Source organism: Capra hircus, chromosome 20 (assembly GCF_001704415.2).
Source record: "Capra hircus breed San Clemente chromosome 20, ASM170441v1, whole genome shotgun sequence".
NCBI lineage: Eukaryota > Metazoa > Chordata > Mammalia > Artiodactyla > Bovidae > Capra > Capra hircus.
In genome coordinates this window covers 71,754,285-71,766,753 of record NC_030827.1, presented here as the reverse complement: position 1 = coordinate 71,766,753, position 12,469 = coordinate 71,754,285, and the positions used below count along the sequence as shown (strand labels likewise).

The window sequence follows — 12,469 nt, the reverse complement described above, 5'->3', positions numbered from 1 at the left end:
TGAATGCTTCTGAACCTGACGCTCCCTCTCAGCATCCAGCTCACAGGGCAATCTGTCCGCTCAACATGCTGAAGAGCATCTCAGGGTCACTGTGTCCTCTTCTCCCCCAGTCTCTCCCACCTTAGTAAATGGTACCAACCTCCACCTAGTGATCACTTTCCAAATCCCTGAACAGCGTCTGTGTGTTAGTGTGTCCTCTTCTCCCAAAGTCTCTTCTGTATTAGTAACTGGTACCAACCTCCACCTACTGATCGGGCCCAAAGGCCTGAGCAGCATCTCAGCGTGAGTGTGCCTGCTTCTCCCCAAGCCTCTCCCATGACAGTGAATGGCAGCAACTTCCAGGTACTGATCAGGTCCCACACCCCTAAACAGCATCTCAGTGTGAGTGTGTCCTCTTCTCCCCAAGTCTCACATGTCTTAGTAAATGGTATGAACTTCCACCTTCCGATCAGGCCACAAATCCCAGAAGAGCATCTGGGTGTTAGTGTGTCTTATTCTCCCCAAGTTTCTCCCAATTTAGTAAATGGTACCAACTTCCACCTACTGATGAGGCCCTAACCCCATGCAGAGCACCTTCTCCCCAGGCGCAGCCCCCATGAGGTGTGTCCCGGGTGCAGGGGCAGCTGCCTGAGTCTAGCTGGGATCGTGGGTTCCTTTTCCTTCAAACAAGCTGTGTGGCCAGTGGCACTCGAGTTGGCTCCACCCGTGAGTCAGGACACAGCGTTCCCATGTCCCGGGGGACCCCAAGTGGTGTGGGGAAAGGGCACAGCAGCTGGGGCTGCAGGTCCACGCCAGCCTCTGCAGGGAGGTCCTGCCAGTGTGGACAAGGCCCTGAGCCCCTCCCCACAGGGAGGAGAGCCTGAGTGGATGCCCTCAAAGTGCTGCCTCCCCCGGGGGGCAGCATCAGATATCACCCCCCGCCCCCGGACAGGAGCAGCTGGACAGGCAGGGGCCTCACGTTTGTGCTCTGCCGGCCACTGTAAATTCTGTTCCTTGTCACCCTGCTTCAACGCTGGCTATGCCAAACTTTATATGCTGAGCCAAGTCTTTCAGTCTTGTCCGATTCTTTAAGACCCTCTGGACTGTAGCCCACCAGGCTCCTCTGTCCATGGGATTCTCCAGGCAAGAATACTGCAGTGGGTTGCCATGCCCTCTTCCAGGGGACCTTCCCCACCCAGGAATCGAGCCTGCATCTCTCATGCCTCCAGCATTGGCAGGCGGGTTCTTTATCACTAGTGCCCCCAGGGAAGCCCCGTTCCAAACTTTAGGACCATAAATAAATGGGACTGTTTTCTAATATATGCGTGTGCTTCTTTCACTGGCTCTGTTGCGTCGGGGTCGTAACCGGTATACCTCCCCCAGGGACCTCAACCCCCGTGACTTTGGGGGATGGGGCCCTGGGCAGCAGAAGCCCCGTGGGGTCCGCCTGGCCCACATCTTTGTCTCCTGCCCTGCGGTGGCGGGGGGGTGGGGCGTCAGAGGAGGTTCCCCACCACCTTCCACACACACATTGCCTGCCTGACAATACTGGGGTCCCCCCTGGAGCATAACGCCTCCCCACAACCCCCCCAAGGGAGGCACTGCTGAGGCTCTGAGGAAACAGCAGTCAGGACTGTCCCTGAGGGGGGTCCAACCTGGGTGGAGGGGTGGAGGGCCCAGCCCACGTGGGTCCCCAGGCACCGCAGCCCCAGCCCTACGCTCACTCTCACCCTCATGTTCCTCCCCACCCCCACACACCTGCACCCCCGCCAGGCCCCACCTCCTGGAGTCCAGTGGCCCCTGACCCTACCCTCCCAGGGTCCTTTCCACCTTCCCCTCCTCTTGTCTCTTGATTTGCCTTGGTGTGTCTCTGACTCTCTGTTTTCCTGTCTCTCTCTCTCTGTCCACCATGTCCCCTCCCTAGCTCAGCGATCATCTGGAGAGTCTATGAGCTCCTAGATGATGCTGAAGTCAGGGTGGAGGGAGCGTGCACCTTCAAGCCACTGGATGATGATCTAATGCCCATCAGAGCTGGGAGCTGTAGGAAGGAAGAACTTTTTCCCTGCCCATCTTGGGCTGTCTTCTGGGGCTCTGTAACAAAGAACAGATTCACAAGAGAAAAGATTTCAGGTAAGCTTTTGTGACATGGGAGCCCTCATAAGGAGATGAAGACCCCAGTGGCCTAAGTGTTTCTGGACTAAGCTGAGAGATGAGGGGACTGTGGGAAAGTAGCCCAACACACAAGGCAGTGACATTAACAAGGAGCCATCCTGACGCCCTCTCCAGTGACGAGACTGTCTCTCCTCCCAGTTCAGGGAAAGTGGCTCACCTTCCTGCGTTCAGGAAGGGGACCCAAGCGCCCTTAGCTCAGAATACTCCTGCGTGTTCAGGGGCACACGTTCTGCCACCCTCCAGAGCGAGGAATCAGGCTCCAGGCTGCGGGAGCGTCAGGGTCCCAGGGTCCCCACCTCCCCTGCAGCCCCGCATACTGCCTGGGCCCCGGGGCTGCAGGGGGTTCTGTCCAGGGAGGCCCCGCAGCCGGGAGCACATGGACCGGTGGGGCGCAGGCGAGTGTGGGATGGCAGGGGACGGCTCCCAGCCTGGGTCCTCACTGACGATGAAGTCAGGTTACGGTTAGGCCCCTCAGGGGCATTTATCTTCTCCTAAACTCAGGAGACAGTTGTTGGAGAGGCCAGCCTATGCTCATTGCCACATCCCTGACTCTGGACTCGGGGCCAGGGGAGGGACTCGGGCCCAGGGGTCCAAGGAAAGGCTTGCTGCTGGTCCCTCCAGCTCTGGAGCCGGCCCAGGGCTGGGGCAGACCCACTCCCTGGAGGGGATGGGTGCCCCCAGGGCAGGCCACACTGGAAGTGAACCCTGGCGGCAATTCCAGGGGCCCACGCCCTCCCCCAGCCAAGCACCAGAGGAGCTCAGCTTTCCCCAGCTGAGCGCCTTCAAGACAGGCCGGCAGCAGCCAGACGCCTCCACAGCCAGAGCCAAATGGGCGCCCAGGACAAAAATAGCCATCAGATGACCAGAGGGTTGGCTCCCCACCCCGTCTAAGGCAAGCTGCTTGCAGCAGCTGCAGCTAAAAATAGGCAAGAAGGGGGCTGGTCTTCAGCAGAAGCACAGGGGGTTAGTCCCAGCGACCGCAGGTGGGCCATGCAGTCGCTGCGCTTCATCTCCGCGGTGGCCCTGGTGTCCCACCCCCGGGGGGCCCAGCAGAGCCTGGACGCCGTGGCCCATAATCTATTCCCGCTGCTCTTCAAAGCCAGCTACCTGCTGGAGCAGTCCGCCGTGATCCGCCTTCTTCTCGAGCACTGGCCACTGGAGGAGTTTCGGCTGGGCCCTCTGCTGGGTCCCAGCGCGGACCACGCGGGGGACCTGCGGGACCGGGCCTGCCGGGCCTGCCTGGAGGCCTGCATGCACGGCCTGGCCGATCACGTGCTCCAGGGCGGGGGCTGCCGGCGGCTGCGGGTGGCTGACCTCACGGGCATCCGAGATGTGCAGGTGCAGAGGTGCCCCTGCGGGCAGGCGCTGGGCAGGTGGGGCCGAACGGAGCTGCTGGCCAGGACCTGCTGCGAGCTGCAGGAGCAGCCCTGCGCCACCCGGCGCCCCGTCGAGGTCCTGGCCGACGTCTTCGTCACCGCGGGCAACTTTGAGGCGGTGGCGCGCGCCCTGGGGCCGGCGGGCCCCGGCCCTCTGCGCGTGCGCTGCCTCTCGCTGCGGGCGGACAGCCTGGACCCGGGACGGCTGCTGCACGTGCTGCGCCTGGCGGGGCCCCGCGAGCTGCGCCGGCTGGAGGTGGTGCACAACGTGCGTCTGCACGCAGGCCATGTGCAGCAGCTGCTGGCCCAGGGGGGCTTCCCGCAGCTGGTCTCACTCACCCTGCCCGCCAAAGCCTTTGACGCGCCCCCCGCCAGCACCCCTGCCCCTGACGGCGAGGAGCCCCTGCTCGCCTCCATCGCCTGGGCACTCAGCAGGATGACGCAGCTCACGGAGCTACACGTGGCCTTCTCCACGCTGACCGGGAAGCTGCAGACACTGCTTGGGTGAGTCTGGGGCGACCGGAAGGAGGGGGCAGGGGTGGGGGGCATCTGCCCTCAGCCCCTCAGCCCAGGTCAGGGCAGCGTGGGGCTGTGCGCAGACCTGGTGACTTACCAGGCACCAGGCCCGGTCCCTGTGGATTTTGCCCAGCCCAGAACAGCCAGAGCAGACCCATGGGGAGGGAGGAAGCCCAGCTGGGACTGGCGTTGGGGGCCACCTGGGAGTCCCATGCCTCAAAGGAGACTCTCCAGGTGGTAAGGAAAAGACAAGAGTCCTGAGTAGCAAGCAGGCAACATAGAAGTAACTCTATCACAGTGTATTAATTACCTTTTGCTGTAACAAATCACCCCAGTGCTGGGGCTTAGGCTCATTTCCATGGTTGTCAGTGAAAAAAAGTGAAAAGTGCAAGTCGCTCAGTCGTGTCCGACTCTTTGCAACCCATGGACTCTATGGAATTTTCTAGGATTCCAGTCCATGGAATTCTCCAGGCCGGAATACTGGAGTGGGTAGCCTTTCCCTTCTCCAGGGAATCTTCCCAACCCAGGGATCGAACCCAGGTCTCCTGCATTGCAAGTGGATTCTTTACCAGCTGAGCCACAAGGGAAGCTCAAGAATACTGGAGTGGGGAGCCTATCCCTTCTCCAGGGGCTCTTCCCCACCCAGGGATCAAGCTGGGGTCTTCCGCATTGCGGGCAGATTCTTCACCGGCTGAGCCACAGGAGACCTCAGCTCCTTGGCTCATGGGCCCCTCCACGAGCCCTCTGGCTCCTGTACCCTTCCCTGCAGAGTACGACGCTGCTGCTGCCGCTCACGGTGTGGTGAGGGCCGGTCACCAGGCCAGGGGAGGGCACCACCGAGGATCGCCACCTTGGCGGCCACCAGCTGTGAATATACTTACAAAATTATGGAAAATAACCTCTCGTTTCTTGAGCCAATGACTGTGAGGATGTCTTCTCTGGTTTAGGGAGCCCTTGGCTTGCCAGAATTTTTCCTTTATGCAGTGGCTGGCCAGGGCCTGCGCCTCTATTCCCTGGGGCTCCTGGACTCCCCGCCCCATCCCCCACCCCGGCTCCTCAACCAGGCAGTTGCCCAGCTCAGGAAAGGCGGGCCCTGAACCCGCACACAAACACGACTGCCGTGTGGCAGCACCCTGGGACCCTCGGGACAGTCCTGCATTTGTGGTGCCTGGAGAAGCGTGTTCACAACCAGACGACCCGGCACAAACCCACAGGGCCATCTCGTTGGCCCCGCCCTGACCTCACCTGTCTCCCCTGACCCTCTGCTCTGCACACTCGCTGAGCGCCCGTACAAAGCCCCGGAAGGTCCATGTGTGTGGTGTGTCAGGCCTAAGTGGGAGCGAGTAGACGGCCGTGTGGTCAGGGAAGGTCGGTTTCCAAGGTGACCTTTGAGCAGAGACCCGGCCCCTGAGTGAGTGGAGGGCTAGGGGAGAGTGAACCGGCAGGAACCCTGAAGGTGAAGGGCCTGAGCTGGGGCTGGAGCCAGCTCTGGGAGACACCGAGGGTGCAGCCTGGGCTGGGGGCTGAAGGACAGGTGAGGAAGGGAGCAGGGGGGAGGGACGGGGGGAGGGAAGAGCTGGGTCAAGCCCTGGGAGCTCTGAGCCCGACTCGGGGCGGCCAGCCCCGCAGGACGAGGGTTGGCCCGGCTCTCTTGGCTCACACAGCAGACCCTGGTGGAGAGACGGGAAGACCAGCAGGCAGGGCAGGCCTCCCTCGGCCCCCAGGTTGGTGACCCCCTGGGAAGACTCACTGCTGAGATGCATTACAGCAGACGGCTGCAATGACGGGCACGCACCTGTCTGCCTCCCTCCCACTTAGCCCTGACACACGGCACACCTGCGCCTTCTGGGGCTTTGGACAGGCCCTCAGCAACCAGCTGACTGAAGCCCGAGTGTGCAGAGCTTCAGGAAGACAGGTGATGTCAGGGCGGAGCCAACAAGACGGCCCTGTGGGCTTGTGCCGGGTCATCTGGTTGTGAGTGCACTTCCCCAGGCACCACAAATGCAGGGCTGTCCCGAGGGTCCCTGGGCGGCGCCACACGGCAGTCGTGTTTGTGTGTGGGCTCAGGGCCCGCCTTTCCGGACACATGGGAGCACATTGGAGACCCAGGCCCAGGGGCTTCATTGGGGGCTTGTTGGGAGGGCACCTCGGCCTGGCATGCACGGAGATTTCAGATCCCAGAAGGAGGCCTGTGTCAGCAGGCACCACATTGCTTGTGTGGACAGCTCAGGCCAGGGGCCCCTTTTCGGGTGAAGGGGGGCCCTTTCCCAAATCCAAGCTCCCAGACACACATTGGCAGTCAGGCCTGCCCTTTGACCCTTTTCCACACAGGAGGCCCCCTAAGGGTTGGGGAAGGGCAGCCGGGGAGAGGGCTCCTTATGGATGGATGTGGGCATGAGGGAGATGGCAGTGGAAACACTCCACACAGCTCAGGGCCTGAGCCACGGCCGGCAGAGCCACGGTGGGTGGACAGCAGGCACGCTGCTGTGTCGGCAGCTAGAAGACCGCAGGAGCTCTGGGCCCAGGGTACAGATACAGGGTGAGGTGGGAGAGGAGCCCCAGCGGGCAGGTGGAGAGTAGACCCCCACATCCTGGCACTGGGTGCTCAGCCCAGTGACCCCAGACCCAGGCCAGGAATCCCCAGGGCGGGTGTGGGTCTGTGAGAGCCGCTGAGCGGGGCAAGGACTCCTACTCAGAGCACAGGAGGGTCTTCAGTTCCCTGGCAAGCTAAGAATGGACCCCTCCCTGACCTAAAAACCTGTGCGCTCCAGCCCTTCATTCGGAGCCAAGCCAGGGTTTCGTTTCCTGCCAATTCACAGGCACGTCATGGCCCCACAAGCTTGTGAACACACAGAGCCCTGTTGACAGAAGAAACTGACCACTTTGGTGGCTGAGGACAAAGGCCAGGCCTGTCTCCAGGCAACTCAAGCCTCTGCTGCAGGAGGCTACACACTGTCTGGCGACTCAGCCCCTCGTTGCGCCTGGGCAGCTGCAGGCAGGGCGCACAGGAAGGCCTTGCCTTGTTCAGATTTTACTTGATTTACGGGCACTGAAGCTTGAATTTCATATCATTTCACATGTCGCAAAATATTCTCATTTTGATTTGTTCAACTGCTTAAAAATGAAGAACAGTCCTGCTCTCAGGCAGTGGAGTCCGGGATAGGTGGGTGCGACTCTGAGCCGCAGTCTGCTGTGCCTGAAACAGGATTCACCCCAAGGCTCCAGAGCACCCTGGGGCCTGCTCTCAGCCGCTATTTCCCACCTTGCCCGCAGCCCCCTCCGGACGCCGCTGAGAGTGCTGGACGTGGGCAACTGCGCCCTGAACCATGAAGACATGACCTTCTTGGCGAACTGCATCCACGCGGCCCACCTGGAGGTGCTGGACCTCAGCGGGCACTGTCTGGTGGACCTGTTCCCGGCCACCTTCCACCGGCTGCTGGGCCAGGCAGCCCCCACGCTGAGGGCCCTGACCCTGGAGGAGTGCGGCCTCGAGGACCGGCACGTGGGCGCGCTGAGCCTGGCGCTGGGCACCTGCCGCCGGCTGCGGGAGCTGCGCTTCCTGGGGAACCCGCTGTCGGGCCGCGCGCTCCGGCGCCTCTTCACCGCCCTCTGCGAGCTCCCCCGGCTGCGGTGCGTGGAGTTCCCAGTGCCCCGGGACTGCTACCCTGAGGGCAGCGCCTACCCCCAGGACGAGCTGGCCATGTCCAAGTTCGACCAGCAGAAATACGACGCCATTGCGGCTGACCTGCGCGCGGTGCTGCTGCGCGCCGGCCGGGACGACATCCAGGTCTCCACACCCCTCTTCGGGAGTTTCGACCCAGACATTCAGGAAACCAGCAATGAACTCGGAGCTTTCTTGCTGCAAGCTTTCAAAACCGCTCTAGAAAACTTCTCCAGAGTGCTGAAACAGATGGAGTAGACCCTGCACGTCCGAGGCGGGTGCGTCCGCACCTCGCCTCCAGGCTCCCCGCCCCGCTATCCCCCCGCCCACCGCCTGGGCACCTCCTGGTGAAAACACCCAGGCGCTGCTGCAGGAGCTCGGCCCTGACTCCGCCCTCTCCCTGGGAGCAAAGACAGAACGGGGGTCTTACTGAGCCCCATGCTCAGGGTTGGGGGGGAGCAGGCCGGACGCCCAACAGTGGGAGCTGAGGAGCTGCCCCGGCAGTAGGGAGTCGAGTGAGCTGCAGGGGCAGGACCGGCGCTCGGGTGCTGGGAGGACAGGCCAGTGTGAGCGCGGAAGGACAGAGGATACCTCTCTGGACACACGGATGAAAGCGACCAGCCGGGGGGAGTGAAAGCGAGGGGCGCACCGGGCCCCGGGCTGCAGGGTACAGGTGTCTGCCGCGCTGCCCTGTATGAATATTTAATCCCCTGTCCAGCGAGGACATTGGCTTTGCTGTTAATGGCTCTTCCTGCCCTCCGGCCTGCAAGTGGTAGGCGAGGGCTCCGCTGTTGCCAGGCCGAGCCCAGAGCAGGGGTGACCTCTGGCTCTGATACCTCCACCGACCCTGGGCTTGGGTTGCGCCTTCTGGCAGCTGAGTCCTGGAGCTTCAGGAGTGGTTAATTCCAATGTTTGGACTTGGTTTCTACTAAGATCAGATTTGTGCAGAGTGCTGCATATTAAGGTAATTAAATATTAATGCTAATAAAACAGACGTGTGGCTTACTCAGATATGGTATTCTTTTTTAATCTAGTGGATGAAGAAAAGGTCTTGCATTAATTTGTATTTCCTAGATGTTCATGAAACTGGGCGTGTTCATATGCTTGTTGGCCATTTGTATTCCTTTGTTAAAATGATTTATTTAAAAACAAAAAGTTCACCCACTTCTCCCCTTCCCCCACAGGACCCTTGCCTGTTCTAATCTCTTTAACTTATATGCAGAGTACATCATGTGGAATGCCAGGCTGGATGAATAACAAGCTGGAATCAAGACTGCTGGAAGAACTATCACCAACCTCAGATACGCAGATGATACCACTCTAATGGCAGAAAGCAAAGAGAAAGTAACAGCCTCTTGATGGGAGTGAAAGGAGAGTGAAAAAGCTGGCTTAAAACTCAACATTCAAAAAACCAAGATCATAGCGTCCAGTCCCATCACTTCATGGCAAAGAAGGGAAAAGTGGAAGTAGTGAGATTTTATTTTCTTGGGCTCCAGATTCACTGCAGGCTGTTACTGCAGCCATGGAATTAAAAGATGCTTACTCCCCTGAAGGAAAGTTATGACCAACCTAGACAGCATATTAAAAAGCAGAGACATTACTTTGCCAACAAAGGTCCATGTAATCAAAGCTATGGTTTTTCCAGTGGTCATGTATGGCTATGAGTTGGACCATAAAGAAAGCTGAGCGCTGAATTGATGCTTTTGAACTGTGGTGTTGGAGAAGACTCGAGAGTTCCTTGGACTGCCAGGAAATCCAACCAGTCCATCCTACAGATCAGTCCTGGGTGTTCATTGGAAGGACTAATGCTGAGGCTTAAGCTCCAATACTTTAACCACCTGATGGGAAGACTTGACTCATTGGGAAAAACCTTGATGCTGGGAAAGATCAAAGCAGGAGAAAGGGACGACAGAGGATGAGATGGTTGGATGGCATCACTGACTAGATGGACATGAGTTTGAGCAAGCTCTGGGAGTTGGTGAAGGACTGGGAAGCTTGGTGTGGTACAGCCCATGGTGTCGCAAAGAGTTGGACATGACTTAACAACTGAACAAAACCAAATATCTATAGCATTCCACAGGGCTTCCAAGGTGGCTCAGTGGTAAAGAATCCGCCTCCCAATGCAGGAGCCACAGGAAACGTGGGTTTCACCCCTGGGTCAGGAAGAGCCCCTGGGTCTTTGGGAAAGCGGTGATGCACAGAGTGGGCTGGAGTGACAACATGGCGGCTTCTACTCCCTGCACTCGTCAGCTCTGCCTCTTGCTCACCCCTGCACGTCTCCTCACGTGCTGTGCTGGTCAAGTCTCACTGGCACCTATTTCAGCCACGTGGACTTTGTTAGTGCAAGACTCTTGGGAGGCACAGGGCAAATTTTTAAATGATTTTGTTCTAATTCTGAAGAGTAGAGTAGCTTCTGCTGTATGTGTCTCTGGAAGTTTTTCAATGAGACCTGGCCTCTGGGCGGTCAGCAGGTCTGACCGGGCACGTGTGAGGCTGAGCCCAGCAGCGTTGGAGAGAAGAGCCGGGCAGACTGTGGCGACACAGGACCTGAGATCTACTCAGGAGTGCACACAGGGGCCTGCTGGTGGAGAGCACTCCCAGCTGCCCCCACCCCACCCTGCGGAATAGCCCACTTTCGTGGAACTGAAGAGCCTGGGACGCGCGTCTGGAGCACTTCAGAGGCGCACAGGTGGCCCGACTGGGACCTACGCCTCCCGCTCATCCCAGGGCATTGAACTCACTTGTCGCTGTGGTCCCGCTCAGCCCCAACACTGAATACGCCGCTTCCAGCCTGGCGGGTTTTCCCTGCACCTGCCCAGCCCAAGACTGGGGGGCCTGAGGATGCCCAGTGATTCTGGCAGGGCACATGGCCGTGGGTGCCCAGCAGGCCCAGGACCACCCTTGTGCTTCTCGTGTGGCAGACAGCAGAGCTCCCACGCGAGGGCAAACCACAATCCACAGGGGAGGAGGAGCGTGCCAGGGTCAGGAGCCCAGCAGCGTGGCCCATGGCGGCTCAGCTGGGCTGCTCTTGAGGAGCCTGAGGTGCTGTCATCTGCCTAAACCCACCCAGTCTTACCAGGGGCCAGACAGTTGAATGGAATGGGGAGACGACGGGGACCCTGATAGACCCTATGGGACCACAACCTAGATGCGTGGGGAGCCCCGTCTTTACCTCCCCTTGGCCTGTGTGGACTGGTAATTGCCCTTCCTCCAGGAACGCAGCACTGCTTCCTGCTGACCATCCTGGCAAGAGAGGGATGCAGCTTCAGGGGCTTCAATGCATCTGTCCCACCTCAACAATTCTTGTTCCAGACGGTTTTTCCGATCGTATACTCAGAGCTGAGGAGACACCCGCACCCCAGCAGACTCATACGGTGACTGCGCCCAAAGACCCAGAGACCAGCCTGCAGCTCTCCCAGCAGCTGCCCCCTGCTAGACCCAGGAAGGCCCTCCCCACCCTGCCGGCAGCCCCGTGCTCTGTGCAGGTCCTTGCTTTGCTGGAGGGCCTGCAGGGCACGTGACTCCTTCACAGCTGCCACACCCGGGTGCTCCTACGCCACTCAGAGGCCACAGCACCACACAACCCCGCAGCCCCCAAACTTGGCCGCTGTTTTTACCCTGGGGCCAGAAGCGGGAGAGCTGGTTTGCCAGCAGAGAAGATAAAATGAGATCTGGGGCCAGAAGCGGGAGAGCTGGTTTGCCAGCAGAGAAGATAAAATGAGATCTGAGGCCAAAAGGTGGTTTCTCCAAGGCTCAAGATGTCGTTCACGAGCCATTTCTGGCTCTTCTCTGAGGTCTGACCCCCACACCCCACCCCTGGCCTGAGGCCCCATGAGGTGGCCTTAGTCAAGCCCCCGGCTGTCTAAGCCAGCAGGACCAGAGCCCTGTTGAGAGCACAGCTGCTCTCGGGGTTCCTCAGGTGGAGGCGAGCACCTCTCACATCAGCCCACAAACCCACCAGTCCCTCAAAACTGACCTGGTCTCACTCGGGGCAGTGCAGTTCTGAAGCCCAGCTGCCTGGGTCTGAACTGGACCTGTGACCACCTGCATGACCCTGGACATGATGGCTGCCGAGAAGGGCTCACTGCACGCCTGGGAGGCTGCTGACAGGCTGGCCCTCAGCTGGTGCCTGGGACCCGGGCTGGGGAGACTCCTGCCAACATCAAGTGGTAGGAATGGCCCCTGGCGCCCACACCTGCTTTCCTCTGGGAGTCAGGAATTTGGGTCTGTGCCAGGCAGACTGCCTGTGTGACTGGCCCTCCAGAGAGACCCGGGACACTGTCTCTGAGGCGCGTCCACGTGGCCGTGTGGCCCTCGGCGGGGGGGGGGGGGGGGGGGTCGTGGCTGGAAGCTGCGTGGTCTCCCCGTTTGCAAGGTGTGTATCCCTCTGCTGGCCTTGTCCTCCTTCTATGTGATGAGCCTCAAGTATGAGAACAGCCACGCGTTGAGTCCTCAGACCTCCCAGCAAGTCATCAAGTCTGGGGTGGTCTCAGGAGCCCCTACCCCAAGGATAGCAAGAGCGCTCACTGCACAAGACTGGGGTCAGGGTGACACAAGTGATGTGCGTCACACACACACAGGCCAATTCACATTAGCTCTGTGGGAAGTGGACCTAAGTTTGTAGTAAAAAATTGAGATAATCTATTTTAAAAAGCCTTGTAAGGAGTTAAGAATTACACACAGAAAAAGTGGTACTGTTGCTTTCAAATTGCAGGTGTTTTAAATATAGCCCACTGCTAATATTTAGGTTGGTGAAAAAGTAACT

The 12,469-nt window shown here is 59.5% G+C and overlaps 1 protein-coding gene across 1 annotated transcript; it reads left to right on the top strand.

Moving 5' to 3' along the window:
- On the top strand, positions 3,098-8,709 carry LRRC14B (leucine rich repeat containing 14B). Its single transcript, XM_005694896.3, has 2 exons — positions 3,098-4,031; positions 7,317-8,709. Exons 1-2 carry the CDS (start codon positions 3,142-3,144, stop codon positions 7,960-7,962), a joined length of 1,536 nt encoding a protein of 511 aa, XP_005694953.3. The 5' UTR covers positions 3,098-3,141; the 3' UTR covers positions 7,963-8,709.